The 22,292-nt window shown below is 42.5% G+C and overlaps 1 protein-coding gene across 6 annotated transcripts in view; it reads left to right on the forward strand.

The window, feature by feature from the left end:
- GRIN2B (glutamate ionotropic receptor NMDA type subunit 2B) overlaps positions 1–22,292 on the forward strand; it is an 815,960-nt gene that overhangs the window by 445,102 nt on the left and 348,566 nt on the right. For all 6 annotated transcript variants that reach the window (XM_081589234.1, XM_081589233.1, XM_081589232.1 and 3 more), the window contains one exon: positions 9,012–9,440. In XM_081589234.1, coding sequence (XP_081445360.1) covers positions 9,030–9,440 — 411 coding nt within the window. In that variant the 5' untranslated portion in view covers positions 9,012–9,029. The remainder of the gene's footprint in view (positions 1–9,011; positions 9,441–22,292) is intronic.

Genomic DNA, 22,292 nt, shown 5'->3' on the forward strand with positions numbered 1-22,292 from the left:
TCTCAACACCCCATTTTTAAGTCTATTTTAGTGCAGGCTGTTTTTCTTTAGCTCACAACCCCAATGTTTTCTGGGCAAATGCATAAAGTTCTCGTGGTCCTTGCCCCATTCCTGGCTCACTGTTATCTTCCCAATGTCTTACTTTGACCTCCTTTCCAGTAGATATTTTTCCTGCTACCCTGTTTCCACGATTGTCGTTCTTAACATCCATCACCCATTTTTACTGCTCATCACCCCTCTTAATAGTCAGTGACAAGCCAATAATTTTTATTAACACTTGAAAATGCTATTTTGCTGTTAAACCAATACACGCAATTGCCCTAATCTGCTGCCAAATGGTAATAATCAGAATCAGGATTCAAAAGGTTTGGATTTCACCAAGGCCGCCCACACTGTCCTTGGAGGCATATAAATTAATTATAATTAAGAACTGTGTGCGGATGTTACAAGAGAAATTTTGAACAATTTTGGTGTCTGCTCTTGCAGAATATTAAAGAGAAAAAACCCTACGAGTGGCTGTTGCTGGTGAGAGTATAGATCATCATCTATGTTTGTATTACAAATTCCTATGAAAATGCACACATGTAAAGTGACTTATAATCCTTTATTAGTTGCCTGTTCAACTCTTATGTCAAGAACCTGGGTGACAGTAGAAGTGATACTTCTGCTTTGAGCATACAGAAGGAATAAACAGATGATATAGAAAAGCCAGGGTTTATCTACTAAAGTATTGCAGAACAAGGTGGTAGGTTGTATTAATAGAACAAGGATGAAGTGGTATGTCTGCTTGGATTGAGTAAGAACAAGAAGGCTCTTCGGTGACAGAAGTCCTAGGAAAGCAGATTTCCCTGCCGAGGAATTCATGCCACACTAGCCCTTTGCAATGTTGAGACCACCTTCTCACAGGGTCTTGCAGACTGGTGGTCTTTGGAAGGACTTCCTTTCCTGTGTTCTCTAGGAGGACTTGATGGAGCCATCTACTGGGTCAGTAGGTTAGATAAATTTTACCTGTATCATTTTCCTCCCTCCCATCAATCCTACTCTTCCCTGATCGAGTACTTTCCCAGAAGTACTCTTTTCTTTGATTTTTATATTTACATTATTGGTTGTGGCTATGGTATGTTGAAATGGATTTGGGATTAGCTTTGCACAGAAGTGTTTTTAGATTAGCTAAATACCCCAACAGGACCATTTAACTGTTGTTACCACGTCAGTCACTACATTAAAATTGGGTTCAGCATGTTTACAGGGTGTACAGGTAGACTTTTATTTTGTCATTCGTTTCATAGGCATAGTCTCAGCCCCCAAACTCCGGACTACCAGGATTTCTTACTTTGTTCCTTTTGAACAAAGAGCAGGGGCAAGGGAACTCAGAAGCTCTAAGAGTTTGGATGACAATAATAGTATGGAAAGGGAATATTTAATAGCATGACAATACAGAAAGAAGTTGTAGGTTCTAAGTCCACTAAAATTAAAAGTGTGTGCATGCTCAGTCACTCGGTCATGTCCAACTCTTTGCAACCCTGTGAACTGTAGCCCACCAGGCTCCTCTGTCCATGGGATTATCTAGGCAAGAACACTGGAGTGGGTTACCATTTCCTTCTCCAGGGGATCTTCTCGACCCATGAATTGAACTTGCATCTCCAGCTTGGCAGGCAGATTCTTTACCACTGCACCACCTTTTATATGTTGTTTCTACAGATTTAGATGAAGTTTAGATATGTTTAGCAGATCTTGAATGCATCTGAAGGATTGAAATTGGGTTTCCAAATGCCCTGAATATGTAGATGGCAGTTGACTTTAGAATGGCACTGGATAGTAGATGTGTGACATCAGTTATACTTTCTGCTTCAGATGATTGGTGAACACATTTGCCTAAGCTATTATTCTGACTCAAAAGCACCTCTTTGGTTCAACATTTGCTCTGCTCCTATAAATTTGAATTTAGGAAGTATAACTTAAAACCCAAAATTGACTTGGAACATAAACATTTTAAAAATGTTCTGAATAAAATTTTTTGTTTGTTTGTTTGAGTCTGTTCCACAGTGTTAATTTAATCATACTTCTCTGTTTATGGCACACTTTCATTATTGGTTCAGATAAGGATGTCTTGCTTAGTTAATTTGTTCTCTATGTACCTTTATTCTTGTGTATATCTCTTAGAATAAGATAATAAAATTCCTTTAAAAATCCTGCTGTTATTTTGATAGGAATTGCCTTGAAGTTATGGATTAATTTGAAAGAAAATAGAACTCTCTAAATATTATGTTATCCCCTCTGTGAATTTGGTGTATGATTGCATTGTTCAGGACTTCTTTCATATCCTTTAATAAAAGAGTTTCAGCTTTTCTCTGCAGAGGTCTTGTGCATTTTTTGCTAATTCCTAAATAATTTATAGTTGTTTTTGCTGTTATGACTGGTAACATTTTCTGGTTGGTTAAAAGAGCTATTGATGTTTTCTCCGAGTAGTATTTATCCAGCAATCTCATTCTCCCCATGTTAATATTAATAGTTTTAAAATTCTGTTGGATTTTCTGTCCAGATAACCGTATGAATTATACTTACTGCTATTTTTCTCTATCTTTCCTATTCTTAAAACTTCTGTTTTCTTGACTTATTTACCAGGATGCTCAATAAACAATGATAGCACTAACCTTGCCTTTTTCTCATTGTTAAAAAAAAATTTGATTAAGAAATTTTGGAGGAGTAGGATGGGGAGGTAGGAGAGAGGCTCAAGAGGGAGTGGATATATGTATACTTACAGCTGATTCATGTTGTGAAACCAACACAGGAGTGTAAAGCGATTATCCTCCAATTGAGGAGAAGGGAAAGGCTACCTACTCCAGGTTTCTGGCCTGGAAAATTCCATGGACTGTATAATCCTTGGAGTCACAAAGAGTCAGACATGACTGAGAAACTTTCACTTTCACTTTTTTTTTCCAATTAAAAATAAATTTTAAAAAAGTTTTGGGTATATACTCTTACAGGTAGACTGATGATCTCCTTTATTTCCTGTCATCAAAAAGTTAAGAAAATATTCTAACATTTATATCATAAATAGGTGTTGCCCTTAATCAAATGTCTTCATTTTTTGATATTCATGTAAATGTCTCCTTTGGTACATTAATATGGTAATTATTTTGATTTATATTCTGATATTAAACCATCCCTGCATTCCTTGTGTAAACCACACTTGAATATTATTATTACTATTATTAAATATATTATTTGTTTTTATTAGCTAATATTTTGTTTAGGATTTTTTTGCCTTTATGTTCATAAGTGAAAGGGACCTATGATAACCTTTTCTTGTACTATAATTATCTAAACTTATAGTTAAACTTTTCTTCTTTCTCTGTTTTGTTCAAGTTGTATAAACCAGGCTCATTTCTTTCATATGTACCTATTTTATTACCTTTTATTTTTCCTTGCTTTCTATCTTATTGATTCCTTTCTTATTTTTTCTTATTCAGTTCCTTCTTGGGGTTGACTCTATTCATTGTTCAATAAGGGAAAATTTAATTACAATTAATTATATTTTATTTTCTAAAAAATGAATTTAAAGATATAGATGTCTCTCTAAACTGTTTCAGTTATGCTCTAGAAATTTTGATATTTAATATTTTCATTGTCATTCTAGTCAAAGGATTTTTCATTTCTGTTATGATTTCCTCCATAACCTTAGTGTTATTTATTATTGTTTTTAAAAAGTTTTGGATGTGGGACTTCCTTGGTAGTCCAGTGGCTAAGACTCTGTGCTTCCAATGCAGTGGACCCAGGTTCATTACCTGGTCAGGGAACTAGATCCCACATGCCATAACTAAGACCCAGTGCAGCCAAATAAATAAATTAAAAAAAGAAAAGTTTTGGATGTGTGATATTTTTAGCTACCTTTAAATTTTTATTTGTAAATTTAATCACATTATAGAAACTGCCAATCATTTCATATTGATTCTTTGGAATATACTGAGGCAGTTTTGTAGAGTTAATATTTTTCATGTGCTTAAAAATATATGTTCTTTGTTGTATATGTATTGCTAGATATCTTATGCTTTGGATTGTTTTGGTTTGGTGTTTACTTCTTTGATCATTTGTCATTGTTTACATCTCTCTGTTGAGTGTATCTGTTACTCCTTAGTGTAATTTTAGTTGCTGCTTTATACATGTTAAGCCTTTATTTTTAGATTCATATATATTCATGAATGTTGTATTTTCTTGGACCTAGTATGTGACATCTCTCATTGTCACTTTCGATATTTTCATCTTCAATTTTATTTTGTCTTGATATTAAAATTTTGTTGGACACTCTCACATTGCCCTCCATAAAGGTTATACTCATTTATATTTCACTTGACTTCTTTCCTCTTGCGTTCTCCTGTGTGACAGATTTTAAGGCCTGTGCATCTTAACTTTCTGTCTTTATTGGTATCTTGGTAAACTGGACCTGATGCATGGTTCTGGCACTTTTAATCTTCAATTTATTCAGTCTTTCATATTCTAATCACAGTCTCCTTAATTGGGTCACTCTGAACACTGTCCTGACTGCATTAAGGATGGTACTTGGAGAATTTGACTTAATCATCTATTAAATCACATTTTATCCTTCCTGTTGGGGTTGCCCTGGGACTCAGTTTTCTCTGAGGACAGGATTGGTCCAGCTTCTCACTCAAATATGTCTTCCCTTGGAGTCCACTGTGGGCAGAGTGTAGACTGGCTCCTGTTAGAATTACCCTGCTCTGCTCATAGCATCAGTGCAAGCTGCTGCGGTCTTCTGCTTGCTGTAAATCTAAGGGCCACTCACCTCAAGCCACAAGGAGGCAGAGGACCAGCAGGTGAACAGCTAACTCTCTAATCCTGCTGCTTTGTTGTTTCTGCTTGTGGACCCTTGTGTTTGAATTGAAAGCATCATTTGTGGGGGTTGAGCTCCACTGATCCCCATTACTGTCTCTGGCCCAAATGGCTCTTGAATTCTGCTACACTTGACTGGTAAGCTGTCTGGGGAGTTTGCTGCTACCCTCAGGCCATTAAGTGACATCGTCTTCAGGGAGTTAGAACATCAGGGAACTTGTATCTCCTACTGCCTCTCCTGCCCCCCACTGTGAGGTTCCTCTTAGCTTCTCAGGTTCTGCCAGCCATCTCACCCCCCACTTTCCATATGCTGACCTAGTGCTTTCATAAATAGCCAGGTTCCTTGAACAACTTCTACAGAAGCTGAAAGGTAACATCCTTTGCATCTATAGAGCATTTTATATTCTTCAAAGCACTTCCAGGTACATATGACCGTTTGATCCTCACAAAAAACTCTGTCACGTATTTAGGTTAGGTATATTATCTGAATTTTACCTGTGAGGAAATAGAGACAGTGATGAGGACTTGCCCATCCTCAGGTACTTAATTAATGTGGAACTGGTATGAGAACACAGCTTGGTTTGGTTAGTGGGTTTGTTTATTTATTCATTAATTCACACACGTACTGAGAGCCAGCAGGATGGAAAGAGCAAAGGTTTTGGGGACAAACTTTGATTTGAAACTTGATGCCATCCCTTATTAGCTGCGTGATCCTGTTCGTGTACTTGACCCCTTCCTCAGAAGAGCAGTTTCCTGATTTGTGCATGTGCCATGTGCTCAATTGTGTCCGATTCTTTGTGACTCCATGACTGTAGCCCGCCGGGCTCCTCTGTCCATGGAATTTTCCAGGCAAGAATATTAGAGCTGGTTGCCTTTTCCTTCTCCAGGGGATCTTTCCCACTCAGGGATCGAACCCACATCTCCTGTGTCTCCTGCTGTGCAGATGGATTCTTTACCTAGTGAACCATCAGGGAAGCCAATGTAGGGGAAAATTATATAATGTTTATATGTGATTTAATAATCCATGAAAATTACCTGGCAATTATAGTGTCTGGCATAGGGTAGATTATAGGTCAAATGTTACTGTAAACATATAATATGTAAAATAGGTTACTAATACAGGTAAAAATGGCCAAATGTTGATAATTTCATAATGGTAGGAACTCAGTGGTTCAGTCCTTCCTTGTATCCAGGCCCTGCTAGGCCCCAGGAACTGCAAAACAGGCGAGGCGAGGTTTTCTCGTGTGTCTCTATCTTCTTCTGGACTGTGGTCCTGGAGGCTAGAACCTGTCTGCATTGCCTCCCTGATGATAAGAACAATGTCTGCTAGGGAGGAGGTGCTTAATAACTATTTACTGAACTGAAAAGGTTCGTGCCCACCAGGAGATGACCAAGCAGTGAAGATAGGCAGATGCATCATCACATAACCCTAATACACTATAATAGGTATTTAGATAGACACGCACAGGCCATGGCAAGAGCCCAAGAGGCAGGACGCTCAGTTCTCCTGGGGGAGTGCAGTACAGAGGAGGGGGTGCTGCTTCATAAAGCAGGTTCCTGAAGACTGACCGTGGTCTGTGGGTGGAAGGAAAGGAGAAAAACCAATTTGCTTATCTTGGACTATAAGCTTTCTCTCCACCAACCCCCTTCTAATGTGTGAAATTGAGTTTGTATTCACGGCACTTCTTTGTTTGTCTCACAGTCCCTCTGTTACTGGTGTCTCCCATAATGTATTGCTTTGTAAAGTGCTTTGCTAGATCCTGAGAATAAAAGAGACGCTCAGTAAAACCAGAGTCTATTCTTCGAGTGTCACCAGTCGCCATCGCATAACAAAGTGCAATATATTGTGTGAGAAGAAATAGAGGAATGTAAGAGGTGTCTTAAAGAGAGCAAATAAAACATCAGAATGGGAGAGGGAAGTGCATTAAAGTTAATAAACTGTCATGACAGATTGGACCACTTTTCAGTGTGAAAGAATCTGATGTAGTGACTGATGATGGTAGGATTAGAACCCCACTGGAATGAAGTTAGTTGCTACTTTTGCCAACTTCTAAATCTTTTGGTTCTCCTTGAGAGTCAGTCCTTGAAATTTAACAGATGTGATGCCAATAGCTCTTTGAGATGCTAAACCTATCTGTCTTCTTTTGAGAATTCGGTGCTGCTGGACTCTATATAGTGCTGCTTGGCTAGGAGCTCAGGGATGGAGAATGCAGGCCTCAGCTGCCCTGCCCTGCTGGGGACAGTTCAGCACAACGGGTTGCCAGGGCCTCGTCGTCATTTCCTGTTTCCACAGAGACATGGCCAAGGAAGCCGTCAAGAGCAAAGTGTGCTCAGATGTGTACCACTGAGCTGCTCGTCTTGCGCGCGCGAGAGAGATGAGGCCATCGGTACAAGGCTCCTTCTTGGCAGCGTGGAAGGATGACCACAACAGCAAGGGTTCCAGAATGTTTTCTGCCAAGACCTGGATTGGATTTTGTGCTTCTTCAGCCACAAAATGTCCCCAGCATCTTAGCCCCAAATCATTCATGCTCTTTGCAGTCAGTCTGCTCTGCCTGAATACTGCCTTTATCTTTCTTTGCTCAACACCCCCATCATTATTGTTTTCTTTTTGTTAGCTAGACGCGCAAAGCTTTTAGATTCTTAATATCTTACTTCTCCTCCTCCCTCCGCCCCAAACAAGCAGGAGATATGAAGTAGCATTTTCATACTTGATTACATACTCTCTTGCTTTGCAGAAGAATGAAAACCCTAGTTTTGCTTTGGGGTGCAGTTTGTAGACTATGTCCTTGGTGTATAAAGATGCTATGTATATGTATTGGCATGCTGTTGTAATATCATTGACCTTGGCAACATCGCATAACTGTTTTGAGCTTCAGTTTCTCCGTTTGAGAAATGGGGATAAAATGACTAGTTTATTGGGTTTCTTGGAAGACCAAAGAGGTTGGATAGGAAGACATACTTAATACGGTGCCGAGCACATCCCAGACGCATAACAAATGATTATACGTCTCTGTGGAGAGCTGCACCCTCAGTCTGGTGCAGAGTTTAATATTTAGGGGCATATGTGAAACTAAAAAGGCAGGAGATCATTGTAAAAGGTAGAAAGTAATGAATTGTATGCAGACATGAAGTCAGTCATTTCAGGAAGGAGACTATCAGTAATTGAATAGCATTTGTCAAAATCACCATACTTCGATGCATAATCAAATGGGAATAAAACTATCCTCATAATAACTGATGATGTAAGAGGCAGTGTGATGTAAACTGGCCTGAAAGCTGGAAGATCTGGGTGCATGTTCATTTCACTTAATTGGCTCACGGTCTCAGACTTCTTAGGCTTCGCTTCAACATCCATAAAATGGTGATAATAATGTTCTTCTTATTTTCCCCCTGCTGGGTTATTGTAAGGATCAAAGGAGATGTTTTTTAAAAGTACTGCCCATGTATGGGTTGCTTCTGATTCAGCAATAAGAGCCAGATGGGCTGCTGAAGAATCTGCTGGCTCTTTCCCTCTTTGAACTGAGTACGAAGTACAGGTAGCGAGAATGGGGGCTTCAGTGTTTGTAGCTTCCTATATCCGGCTGCTCCAGGTCTAGTTTTGTTGGTAGCCTCTGCTGAGCCCATTTTGCTGCTCATTTTGCCTGGCCTTTGCCATCCTTTGGCCTCAAGAGCCATTAAAGGATGGGTTGTGACTGGGGTACCAGGGATCTCACAGCAATAGTCAGACCCCTTCTTGGAGAATCCTGTGTTGATGTACTTGGCGTAACTGCCTGGACCACTTGCATCCTCTTTCCATGGCTTGTCCCTGCCTGTCTGCTGATGATGGCTGTAGCAATAGCATCTCTTACTGTCTTGCTCAAGGATTTCTGATGCTTTGGGAAAGTTTTTTTTCCCCCTTACTCTACTGCTCAGTCGTGCAGGGACGGGGGAGCCTGGTGGGCTGCCGTCTATGGGGTCGCACAGAGTCGGACATGACTGAAGTGACTTAGCAGCAGCAACTCTACTGCTCAAACACAAGAGATAAGAAACCAAGCTAGAAGATAGAAGTTGGGTTTGAGGATCAGGAAAAGGAAATAAGTTCCTTGACTTGGAGTATCCAGCCTCTCCCCAGACAGTGTGGATTGTAATTTAACCTCTGTGTGTGTGTGTGTGTGTGTTTCCAGGGAGTCGACGAGTTGAAGATGAAGCCCAGAGCGGAGTGCTGTTCCCCCAAGTTCTGGTTGGTGCTGGCTGTCCTGGCTGTGTCCGGCAGCAGAGCTCGTTCTCAGAAGAGCCCGCCCAGCATCGGCGTTGCTGTCATCCTCGTGGGCACTTCAGACGAGGTGGCCATCAAGGATGCCCACGAGAAAGATGATTTCCACCATCTCTCCGTGGTGCCCCGCGTGGAGCTGGTGGCCATGAATGAGACGGACCCAAAGAGCATCATAACCCGTATCTGTGATCTCATGTCCGACCGGAAGATCCAGGGGGTCGTGTTTGCTGACGACACGGACCAGGAAGCCATTGCCCAGATCCTTGACTTCATTTCAGCCCAGACTCTCACCCCCATCCTGGGCATCCACGGGGGCTCCTCGATGATAATGGCGGACAAGGTAAAAGGGGGTCACGGTGAGAAGAGCCTGAGGGCTATGTATGAGAACTAAATGATCCATTTGGTTACATGCCAAATCTGGTTATGAAAGATGAAGGGTAACCAGAATGTACTGGGTGAGGGAATAGACCAGGAACTAGTCTAACTGTTTGGGGATTAAAGTGAGGGCAAGGTGTTGAAGCTCCTTCTGTTTTGAACAGGTTGTGTGTCCATTCATTTGTAAATGGATTTACCAAAATGGCCAAGAGATGGTGAAGCTGGTAGCTTGGTGATATATTTTTTTTCAAATACATGAATGAATAGCTCCTTCCAAGCTTTAGGAAAGATGTGCTCTATTCTTCCTTGATAATATCCTTTCTCTCCCCATACCAGTTTCTGGAATCTAAAAAGCAAAATCCCTTGAGGCACGTAATTTATCTCCTTGGAGATACAGATCCTCGAGAAGTACTTCGTGCTAAGGTGTCCAGGCTCAACGCGCATGGATCTGCACATGTGAATAGATTTTAATCCATAGAACCAGTCACAGCTGTGTTTTTCCCCAGGCTGAGCTTTGAAAGGTGGTGGTTCTTAACCTTGACCGCACATTGGAATTTACTAAGAGCTTTCTGCACAACCAGTGCCCGAGTCCTACCCCTAGAGGTTCTGGGGCACAGTGTGGGCTTCAGGATTTTTAAAAGCTCCCCAGATCATTCTAGTGTGCAGTTAAGGCTGAGAACCACTGCTGTAAGGCCACAAATAAATCGTAGTCTCTGCTGCATTAATATTAGATTAATTGTCACATGAGAAAGTAATTATCCTGTGACACTGATGCTTACCCTCTAACTGCAAAAAAAGTGTTTTGTCTGTAGTTATGTTTTGTTTTTGCATTTTTCGCTTAGTTATTTTTCCTTGCTTTATACAGTAGTTAATGCTTATTGCTTAAGTACAGTTATTTTCACATACATATTGTCTTTGCAGTCATTCATATCTTAGTCATTCATATCATATCATGTCATCTTAGAATGATTCATTTCACAGATGTGGTATTTGTTTTGTATCACTTTGGGTTTCTTAAAGTGTTTCTACTTTTGCATTGTCATCTTATACTTCTTAACATCATTTTCAAAACTGCCTTCAGTTTTTTACTTAAAAGACATGTTGTAGGGTTAATGATGTTTGCAAACACCTCAAAACCTAGCACAGACACCATAAGCCTGCAACTTGGCAAGTAGAGAACCATCAGGGCTCTGGGCTTAACAGAGTGAAATAACCTTGCATGATCCCTATCGCCATCTGTTGGCAGCAGGCGGAGACGACTCATGTCTGTTTAGGAGCTTCCTTTATACAGTCTAGGAAAGGTCAAGTGGAAAGTACTAACTGGAGAAACTTCAGTACCATGTGAGAAAGATATTGTCCCATTCGCATAGATAAAGGCACAGGTAAGGATGTTAGAAAAATGCTGCCACAAAGTGCCCATGTTAAGGGAAGTGGGATAAACTTGAACAGAATGGAAATTATAGACTGGCTATAGCAAAAAGTCGCTTCCCTGATAGCTCAGTTGGTAAAGAATCCGCCTGCAATGCAGGAGACCCCAGTTGGATTCCTGGGTTGGGAAGATCCGCTGGAGAAGGGATAGGCTACCCACTCCAGTATTCTTGGGCTTCCTTTGTGGCTCAACTGGTAAAGAATCCCCCTGCGATGCGGGGGACCTGTGTTCAGTCCCTGGGTTGGGAAGATCCCCTGGAGAAGGGAAAGGCTACCCAGTCCAGTGTTCTGGCCTGGAGGATTCCATGGACTCTATAGTCCATGGGGTTGCAAAGAGGCGAACATGACTGAGTAACTTTCACTTTCACATAGCAAAAACTTCCCTGGTAGCTCAGCTGGTAAAGAATCCATGCAGGAGACCTGGGTTCGATTCCTGGGTTGGGAAGATCCCCTGGAGAAGGGAATGGCAACCCATGCCAGTACTCTTGCCTGGAGAATCCCATGGACAGTGGAGCCTGGTGGGCTCAGACAGTTGGACACAACTGAGTGACTAACACTATACTATACTATAGCAAGAACTAGGGCTTCCCAGATAGTGGTAAAGAATCTGCCTGCCAATGCAGGAGACATAAGAGACATGGATTCAGTCCCTGGGTTGGGAAGATGCCTTGGATGAGGGCATGGCAATCCACTCTAGTGTTCTTGCCTGGGAATCTGATGGACAGAGGAGCCTGGTGAGCTATGGTCCGTAGGGTTGCAAAGAGTTGGATACAACTGAAATGACTTAGTCATACATAAGCACACATAGCAAAATTTACTGAGTTTTTCCTTCAGGAAGATTTTTTTTGTCCTTAGTAGTTTATATTTTAGCAGTGGTATTTTGAGGGCACAATATGCATGGAAAGAATGCCAAGATGGATGAGACAAATTTTTGAATTATAAATAAGTGCAAAGTTACTGTGAGGGCAAGACAGGTGAAAATGATTGATTGATTTAGCATCTGTGGGCTTTTGTGCAACCTATGTTGTTTCAAGTTCACCCCTCCCCAGTATAAAAGGTTGTTGGCTAAACTGGTTGATGGTGTCCCTTTTTTGCAGTTATTTGTTATGTCTCTTACAAATGCATAATAATAACAGTGTAATAATTTGAAGAATGGTGCAGGTGGTGTGGAGAGACTGGCCTCTTTTGTTCATTGATGTATCTGAGGTGTTTTGAGTGTCTGCCATGTGCTGGGCACATATTGCTTTGCCTGCATTATCTTATTTAACACTCTCAGCAGCCCAGTGAGCTAAGTGGTATTTATTCATTTCCATTTAGCAGATGAGAAAACAGGCTCAGAAAGGTTGAATAACCTCCCAAATGATGCTGCTAGTAAGTGACTTCCAGGACTTTAACATTGGTGGCTGGCTCCATAGGCCATGTGCTTGATGACCTCTCAGGAGAACAGAGAGACTGGCTAAGGTCTCACATACCATGATATTCTTTACTTCTTCCTCTGTTACCTAGTGGTGGCAGATGTCATCTGACGACAGGGGATCCATTGCTTGATTCATTGTGACAATATTGGAGTCTGACTAGAGGAGAGGGTTAATGAGATATGAAATAGTGGAAGCTTAGGAGTAGCATAATTCCGTAGGGGGCCCACTGGCTACCAGCTCCAGGGGTAAAAATGCAAGATGGAAGCCAGTGAGGAGGCCTCTTCTGGGTCATTGTAATGAGAATTCCTTTCTGATCTCACCCCCCATACCCTCCCCCACACCACAGCCACACCTCAAGATCCCATCTTATCTTTTTCTCTCTCCGTCAAAAAAAGGAGGTTTAGGCTGCTGCTGCTGCTGCTAAGTCGCTTCAGTTGTGTCCGACTCTGTGCAACCCCATGGACAGCAGCCCACCAGGCTCCTCTGTCCGTGGAATTCTTCAGGCAAGAGTAGTGGAGTGGGTTGCCATTTCCTTCTCCAGATTTTTAGGCACTTTCCTCAAAATAGCCTATGTAATATCTAACTGACTTTGGACCTGAAAAGAAGTTTCTGAAAGGCAGGTAGAAAGAAGAAAAAGGAGAAAGAAGCAAGCAGGAAGTCCTGGTGCCACAGAAGTGGGAGGGTTGAAGGTTCAGTCCCGAGGGTGAGAAGCCCCGAGGGTGAGAAGCCCCGATGGGCAGGGGGCGACTGCAGCAGGAGGCCTGGGGAGGGGCCCAAAGACCACCGGGACCCCAAGGGCAGCAACACCGAGACTGTGGGCAGCTGTGAAAGAGGGACGTTCACAGGCTGAAGAGGTTGACTGGAAGGCAAATGAAAACAGGCCCCCAGATCTCCAAGAAATAAGCTCTGGGGACAAGTTTCAAAAATAAAATACTTCAAATTCTGAGGCCAGCTTTTTTTTTTTTTTTTTGACAGAAGTGTATTTTTGGTAACATGACCATATTTTACCAACATAGAATGGGGACATGGAGTTTGACAATGCTGAATCAACTATGGGGGCAATAGGACAACGCATTTGAAAGTGGAACTAATGCAGAAAAATCTAAGAAATACAGCTTTACTGCATGTAAGGAGTAGTCTTGAAGTGCAGTTGCCACCTGAAGGATGGTGACTAAGCCTTCTATTTTGCTTCCTTCTTCTAAGAGATAGAAAATTGCCACTGTTTTGACTCGGTTTTTTGTTTGTTTGTTTCAAATAAAGCTCACTTATTATGTGTCTTTGGGGAAGATTGCTTTACAGGGATGAAATTCCCGATGCAGGGAGTCTGTGATGGATGAAAAGTAGCACACGGAGTTTTGGCACAAGTAGGGAGACGTGAGTTCAGCATCTGGTCAACTCACTTTTTTGCATATGCTAATTAATCACAAATATTAATTAGTGCTGTGCTTTCCCTTTGAGGAAATGCTCTTGTACCGTGGCAGAAAGAAGCATGAGAGCTGATGGAGCAGAGGTCTTCTAAGCTCAGAATTCAGAGTCAGAGCAGTTTTAACAACCACTTGCTAGGTGTGAGGATCTGGCCAACTTACCAACCACTTACTCTAAGCCTTGGTTTTCTTGTCTGTATCATGGGGGTTATAATGTATTCCATTACAGGGTTGTTGAAGATTAAATGAGGTCATACAGAGCAGGTGCTTCACTAAGTGTCCAGCAAAGCATTCAGTAGGCTAAGCTGAAGGGCATATGGAGCAGGTTAAAGAAAGGGAGATGGCTTCATGATACAAAAGGAGAATTGATTAGAATCATAGCCAATTATAGAGACATTGCTGAACTGCAGACCAACCAAGGAGGCAGCTCAGGTGAAAACCTGGGAATGGGCCCTGAGGTGTGGTGGGAGCTTCAGTCTCATCACTGATATAGTCCCTCTAGGGCCAGCCAAAAAGGGGCACGTCCATTTAAGGGAAAACTCTAACGAGGAAAGAACTGCTAGGCGCTTGTTGCAAGAGACTGTTTAGAATAGTAGCAGAAGCCATTTAAAAATGTATGAGGTGATTTTTGGCAGTTCCCCACCTGAGTATAAAGTGTCTATTTTATTTTGCCTTTGTTATAATTGCTTTTATTCTCCCTGAGATGCTGGATTTAGGATGCCGATCTGAATCCAAATAATGAACTGAAGCTAGACATAAACTTTCATTTCTTTCCAGGAGGTTTCTCTGCTGATTTGCTGAACTCTTTCTTGGGTTTTCAGATTTTAGCTCAGAGAGGTTAAGTAACTAGTCCAAGATATCACAGCTTATGAGCAATGGGACTGGGATTCAGATCCCAGAAGTACCTATTTTGAAGCCTGTGCTTTCTATTTATACAATTCTGCCCAACAAAGCTCCGCACTAAGAATTGTAAGTTGTGAGTTGTTTTAGTCTCCACTCTTACGAGTTTTGGGAATTGAGACAAACAAATTGCTTTAGCTTTATGATACTCATGGATACTCCATGATACTTTTGTTTTATAAGATTTAAATGAAATAAAATAGTTGGAAAAGTACTGGGCAAACATACTTTAGGTGAAGGAATTAAAGAGTGGCACTAGGGAATGACAGTCATTGACAGCTACTTTGTCACTATCATTAGGACCAGTGAAAGAGCTTGGGAAAGTTGTAGGAAGGAACCCAGAAAGTGAGACTTGCAGTAGGATCAGGCAAAAGAATAGAAGATCCAGGCTCTAATGCTACAAGAATGGAAGAGAGCAGGTGTGCCTCTGAGTAAAGGGTCTGCTGCTGCTACTGCTGCTGCTGCTGCTAAGTCGCTTCAGTTGTGTCCGACTCTGCGCAACCCCATAGACAGCAGCCCAACAGGCTCCACCGTCCCTGGAATTCTCCAGGCAAGAACACTGGAGTGGGTTGCCATTTCCTTCTCCAATGCATGAAAGTGAAAAGTGAAAGTGAAGTCGCTCAGTCGTCTCCGACTCCTAGCGACCCCGTGGACTGCAGCCTACCAGGCTCCTCCGTGCATGGGATTTTCCAGGCAAGAGTACTGGAGTGGGGTGCCATTGCCTTCTCCGGAGTAAAGGGTCAGGGTCTGAAAATAGATACATTGATCAGATATAGATCAGTAGCTAAGATGTGTGTCATGCTCCTTACCTTGTTCCTCCCTGAAGGACAGGTGAAAATATTCTTACTCTGGCATCTGTTGCTAAGATTCCTTCATTTCTAAATTTCTTGGCAGAGAATTCATACTTTGACTGGCACTCTAATTTTCTGTGTAGAGAGCCATGCTTTGGAATCCAACTGGGGTGAGGAAGATGGCCCTTATTCTCCTTTGTCCCCATCTCCTCCTCTCACCCTCTCTATACTCCTTCCTCCTCCCCCTACCTAATGGAAATAGGTTTGGAGGAAGTTGAGCCAGCGGTGGTGTGTGATCCTGTAAATCAGCGGTCCCCAACCTTTTTGGCACCAGGGGCAATTTTCCACGGAATCAGGGGTGGCGGGGATGGTTTAAGGATGATTCAAGTGCATTACTTTATTGTGCACTTTATTTCTATTATTATTACATCAGTTGCACCTTAGATCATCAGGCATTAGATCCCAGAAGGTTGGAAACCCCTGCTGTAAATAGTCTTAACTGCTTCCATCTACTCTTGTAGGTTTCCATCTCCAACAGACTCTTGAAACCAAGATGGCCATGCTGTTCATAGCCCACTTTATGCTTCTTCACTGTGTTTTAGTGACTTTGAGGTTTTACCTTGCTTCTTAGTTGTTTGTGATATGGTATTTCTTGGGACAGCATTTGGCATTTCTTGCTTGTTCTTCAAGAGCAAATGGTGGTGTTAGCACACTCTTGGGGGATGAGCAGAATTAAGACATAGAGGTGGGAAGGACAAGATGGTAACAAAGCTTATATCATCAGATGCCAACTTTGTGCCAGGCATGATGTTAATCAGTATGCTAATCTGCAGCCATGAAATTAAAAGATGCTTACTCCTTGGAAGGAAAGTTATGACCAACCTAGATAGCATATTAAAAAGCAGAGACATTACTTTGCCAACAAAGGTCCATCTAGTCAAGGCTATGGTTTTTCCAGTGGTCATGTATGGATGTGAGAGTTGGACTATAAAGAAAGCTGAGTGCGAAAGAATTGATGGTTTTGAACTGTGGTGTTGGAAAAGACTCTTGAGAGTCCCTTGGACTGCAAGGAGATCCAACCAGTCCATCCTAGAGGAGATCAGTCCTGGGTGTTCATTGGAAGGACTGATGTTGATGCTGAAACTCCAATGCTTTGGCCACCTGATGTGAGGAGCTGGCTCATTGGAAAAGACCCTGATGCTGGGAAAGATTGAAGGCGGGAGGAGAAGGGGACAACAGAGGATGAGATGGCTGGATGGCATCACTGACTTGATGGACATGGGTTTGGATGGACTCAGGGAGTTGGTGATGGACAAGGAGGCCTGGGGTCGCAAAGAGTCAGACACGACTGAGCGACTGAACTGAAGTGAACTGAATTCTTAAGCAATCCTATGAAATACATAATATTTTTTCATTTAACAGGGAAAAGAAATCAGAGAGAGTTTATGTATTGTGGCCAAAGTCACATAGCTAGAAAAATTGTGGGACTGGAAGTTTTAACATTTTTGGTTGACTTTAAAACTCCCAATCTACACACTGAGGAAGTCAGAGCTCATCTCTGGGGTTCTCTTGACATTTTGATCATGGAAATGAGGAGGCTGCTCTAGCTGTAGATATCCCACTCATACCCAAAAGCAGGGACAGGCAGAGGTGGCTATTAAATCAGGAAAAGCCTTCCCCATATCCTGGATCTCACAACCCCGTATCGTATCACATGGCCACCCCGTGGGGGTTGCAGGCTCCCTGATAGAGTGGCAAGGGGACAAGTGTTGGGACCAGCTTTGAGGTTCATCAGCAGTGTCTCTCAAAGGAAGTAAGTGATCACCTGGGAATACAACCAGTATTTGTGTAACTCTAAGGCTCAGCATCTCTCATCTGTCATTTCTCCTGCTTCATACCAAACTACTTTTGTGCCCTTGGTCTAGTCATGTGTCCTCCAGAACTAAGGCCTTGGCTTGTCAATTGTGTCCCTTTTCCCTTTAATTATCCACTTCCTCCTTCTTGCTGGAATCTGCCCTCTAGCTTAGTGGTGTGCACACAGCTGGTACCCGTGCTTAGAATCCAGAGGCCAGGCATGTTGTGTCCTGCAGTACATAGGATAGTACTCACCAGTCAAGACTAGTCTTGCCCAAAATGTCAATTTTGCCCTCATTGAACCTGTTCAGATCACTCTCATATTAATAAATAAACAAACCTGAAAGCTTTCCTTGACCCCAGTTTTTCCTCCCTCGCTCTTTCTTCTCATAGTTAAATTCCTTAAATGCTCATTTGAAATTGCTGTTTTCACTCCCTCATCTTTCCCTTTATCCAAAATGCCAAATCCAAATGGGCTTTTCAAGTCGTTGTTGACCTTCTGCGGCACTGAACACTGTTGACCCTTTTAGTGCTGTTACAAGCATGATGACAAGAGTCGTTAGGTTTGTCACAGATTTGATGACAGCAGGAACGAGGCTGAGTGGGATTGAAACACGGTTGGGTCACAGAAGGGGAAATGTTTGGGAAGCAGCTGGATTTGGGACTGGAAGTTAAAGAGAGTGATTTGGGCTGGAAATTAAGAGATGAGCCTTGTTAGCAAGGAGAGGATCGTTGAAAGTAGGAGGGTGGAGGAGAGGCTCAGAACCAACAAGGGGACTAGGAGGGAAGTGTGTCCAGAACAGAACCCCCATCTGAGGGATGGTCAGAGGAGGGGGAGATGGGAAAGAGCTAAAAAAACTTCTAAGAATATGAACAAGGGGAAAGAGAGGCTTATATATAAAGCAGCAGGAAGCAACTGACCAATCTGGGAATCGTCTGGGCCCCTCCCCTCCCCTTAGGACAGTTCTGCCAGCAAACAGTAAAGAAATCTTACTTTCGGTTACTAGGGAGGGAAGGATGAGGGGAAGGGATAGTTAGGGAGTTTTGGATCGACGTGTACATGGTGCTTTTTAAAATGGATAACCAATAAGGTCCTACTGTATCGCATAGGAAACTCTGCTCAGTATGTGGCTCCCTGGATGGCAGGAGAGTTTGGGGGGAGAATGTGTGTGTGCTTAGTTGTGTCCGACTCTCTGCGGCCCCGTGGATTATAGCCCACCTGGCTCCTCTATCTATGGAATTTTCCAGGCAAGAATACTGGAGTGGGTTGCCATTTCTTCCTCCAGGGGATATTCCCGTCTCAGGGATCGAACCCCAGTCTCTTGCATCTCTTGCATTGACAGGCAGATTCTTTACTGCTAGTGCCAAGACACTCAGCATTTGAGAGGAGAATGGATGCGTGTATATGAATGGCCGAGTCTCTCTGTTGTCCACCTGAAACTGTCACGACATTGTTGATTGACTATCCTCCAACATAAAAAAGAAAGTTAGAACAAATAAATAAATAAAGCCTTGTTGTGGGTCCTCTGCCCTCTGAGCATTCCTGCCCTCTATTCCTCTCACCACATGGCAGATTACGTATGTGATTCTTTAGGAACTCAAATCTGACTGTGACACACTTTCATTTAAAACTTTCCCTTGGCTTCGCACAGCTGAGACTAGGACACCTGGGATGTGGTCCCAGGCCACTCCTCCAGGATTTGCTCTTCACCTCCTGGCCCTCCCGTGTCATGAAGACACACTGAGTTAGTCACTGTTCCTTGGACTGGTCCTTGATGGTTTACATCTCTGGCTTGGTGCCTCCTCTTCTCCTCCGAATATCCTCGTCCTCGTCCACCCTGAAGAACCTACTCACTTTCCAAGAGAAATCATGGCCCGTCTGTGTGCCCTTTTCTGACTCTGATCTTCACAGAATTTCTTATTTCTTCTTTTTATTTTTTGTGCTTCACCTGTGCCCTATTTAAGGGCTTTTACAATAACCCATCTTGTTTCCTTATCTGTCTCATTTGCTGTACAATGGGCCCACTGTGGTGCAGGCCAGGCTTTACTAACTTTTGTGTTCCCAGCACATGCCATAGTGTCTGGTGCATAGTAGTAGCCAACTTAGAAGAAAAGCTATGACAAACCTAGACAGCAGAGACACTGCTTTGCTGACAAAGGTCTGTAGATTCAAAGCTATGGTTTTTCCAGAAGTCATGTACAGATGTGAGAGTTGGACCATGCAGAATTGACGATGCTTTCAAATTGTGGTGCTGGAAAAGACTCTTGAGAGTCCCTTGGATAGCAAAGAGATTCAACCAGTCAATCCTAAAGGAAATTAGCTTTGAATATTCATGGGAAGGACTGATGCTGAAGCTGAAGCTCTAATACTTTGACCACATGATGCGAAGAGCTGACTTATTGGAAAAATTCTGATGCTGGGAAAGATTTAGGGCAGGAGGAGAAGGGGCAACAGAGGATGAGATGGTTAGATAACATCACTGACTCTGTCAGATATGACTTAGTGACTGAATAACAACAACAACAACAGCCAACTGTTATTACCCGATTAGCAGTTATAAAAATGGACACTCTCTATACACACTCCAGTGGATTGAATGGTGGCCCCCAAAGATAGATCTGTGTGCTAACTCCTGGACCCTGTGAATGTGACCTCATTTGAAGAAAGGATCTTTACGGATATAAATTAGGTTCTTATGATGAGATCATCTTGGATTAGCCAGACAAGCCCTAAGTCCAGTGACACATGTCCTTCTAGGGGATGGAAGACGAGAAGGCGTGGTGTGGAGCCTGGAGTTATTTAGCCACAAGCCAAGCAAACCACCAGAAGCTGGAAGAGGCCAGGGAAGATTCTCCCTTGGAGCCAATGCTGTATTTAAAATGGATAATCAACAAAGACCTGGTGTAGAGCATGGGAACTCTACTTAGCCTGGATGGGAGGGGAGTTTGGGTGACAATGGATACGTGTATATGTATGGCTGAGTCCCTTCGCTGTGCACCTGAAACTATCACAACATTGTTAATTGGCTATACCTCAATACAGAATAAAGAGGTTTTTTTTAAAAAAAGAAGTAACATGATCCCGCTGACATTTGATTTTAGGCTCTGGCCTCTGGAACCATGAGAAAAAAATTTTCTGTTGTTTTAAGCTGCCAAGTGTGTGATGCATCTCTTAGGGCAGCCCTAGGAATCTGGTAACACCAACATCTCAGTGAAGAGGGGCGCCCTGGAGTCTCGTTGCCTGGATGTTTCCTGGCTCCACCATTTACTGTGTGACCCTCGGCAAATAACTTGACTTCTCTGAATCTTGGATTCCTCGTCTATAAAATGGTGGTAAATATAGACCCTGTTTCTTAAGGTTATTAGGTAAAGCCATTAAAAAGCACTTAGAAAAGGCCTGGTAAATAGCAGGAGTCAGTAAGAGTGGGTCTGTGAGAGGTTTTCAGTAAGTCTTCATTGAATACATGAATAAGTGAGTATAGTGATGTGAATATAAATGCAAGCCATCCACGACAGGATCAGAACTCACCAAGCTCCGTGGTAATTGGCTCATATATTCTGGATCCCTGGGACCTGGGGCCGTGCTGAGAGGTGAGGTGTTACAGTTAGGCAGCTCTTCTTTGATGGAACTTCAGGGCAGTGAGGCTCATTTTTAGCATCCTTTTCTGTCCTCCTCTCTCCTTGGGTTTGGTTTTGCGTCTTTGTTTTGTGTGCATTCGCATGTGTGTGCGCACGAGCACGTGTATGTGTTTTCCACTGCGGTTGGTTTCCTGTATCTTCCTCTTCTCAGTGCTCAGGATAGAGCATCTCACCTAGGCTTCCCTCTAGTGTCCTGCTTTCAGATTTTTTCTTTTTCTCTCCCCTGAAATAAAAATTTTTGCCTCTTTCCCCTTTATTCTCTTTCATTTCATACTTTTCATCATCCTCATCACAATTGTAATGAATCGCCATCGTTTTTTATTAGCTGCCTGTCTTTCTCGACTACAGGCTTCATGAGGACAGAGACTATGTCATTTTCCTTTCCATATCTGCAGATCCTAACATATAACCTGGTACAGGCTAAGTCCTTAATATATACTTATTTAAATGTGTGGGTGGATTCATTATTTCAGTGCAGCAGCTGTCAGTAGCAATTAAAAATATTTTAAACCCAAATGAAAACGGATGCTAGGATTCATCTCTGGTTACTGGCAAGTTACCTTCCTTATCTCTGTCCAGGCTGCTGTCTCTCTCATCCTTCCATTTTCACACCTGCCAGATTCCAGCAGTCAATATCTTGGCACTTGCATCCACTTAATCTCCATCAGTCATGGCAAGAGGACAGTCTCAGGTCAGGGTGCATTCTGGGGTGGCAGAGCAAAGCTTTTATCATGCAAAGCAGATGGGTGCCGATGAATATCTTGACTTTATTAGCCTCTTTCAAAGGGAGATGCAGAAAGAAACAAACATTTTCAAAAAGTTTTGAAAGATAAATATATACAATTCCTGCGACATGCAAATCAGCCAGATAGCACCAAGGAAATATAATCAATGCAATTAAGTTTCCAGTGGTAGAAGGAAGGGATTTTGAAACTTGCTTTAGCAAACAACAGCCTTTCTCCTTGATTTATTCATTCATCCCGAAAATATTTATTAAGTGTCTGCTGGGTGTCAGGAACTGTTCAAGGTCTTAAAGATATAGTCCATAAGAGAGGTCTTGTCCTCATGGTACATTGAGTGACAATAAACAAACACATAAATGGAACAGTGTTATTTCAGGCAGTGGTGAATGTTTTCATGAAAATAGCAGAAAGGGATGTTGTAGGCTGTGTTAGGGTTGTTAGGGAAGGTCTCTGAGGAGGTGGCACTTGAGATTTGTATGAGGAGAAGGATGGAGAACACGAAAATCTGAGTCTTAGCAGAAAGATGGGTATTTTTAATTCATTCTAGGAAGTGTAAGAAGGGAGCAATGTAACTTGATTTAGCATCTTTTCAGATGGAAGCAGTAGAGTGTGGTGGACGG

The sequence above is a fragment of the Giraffa tippelskirchi genome, chromosome 4, assembly GCF_054371585.1.
Source record: "Giraffa tippelskirchi isolate mGirTip1 chromosome 4, T2T-mGirTip1v1.2.pri, whole genome shotgun sequence".
In the NCBI taxonomy this organism is placed as follows: domain Eukaryota; kingdom Metazoa; phylum Chordata; class Mammalia; order Artiodactyla; family Giraffidae; genus Giraffa; species Giraffa tippelskirchi.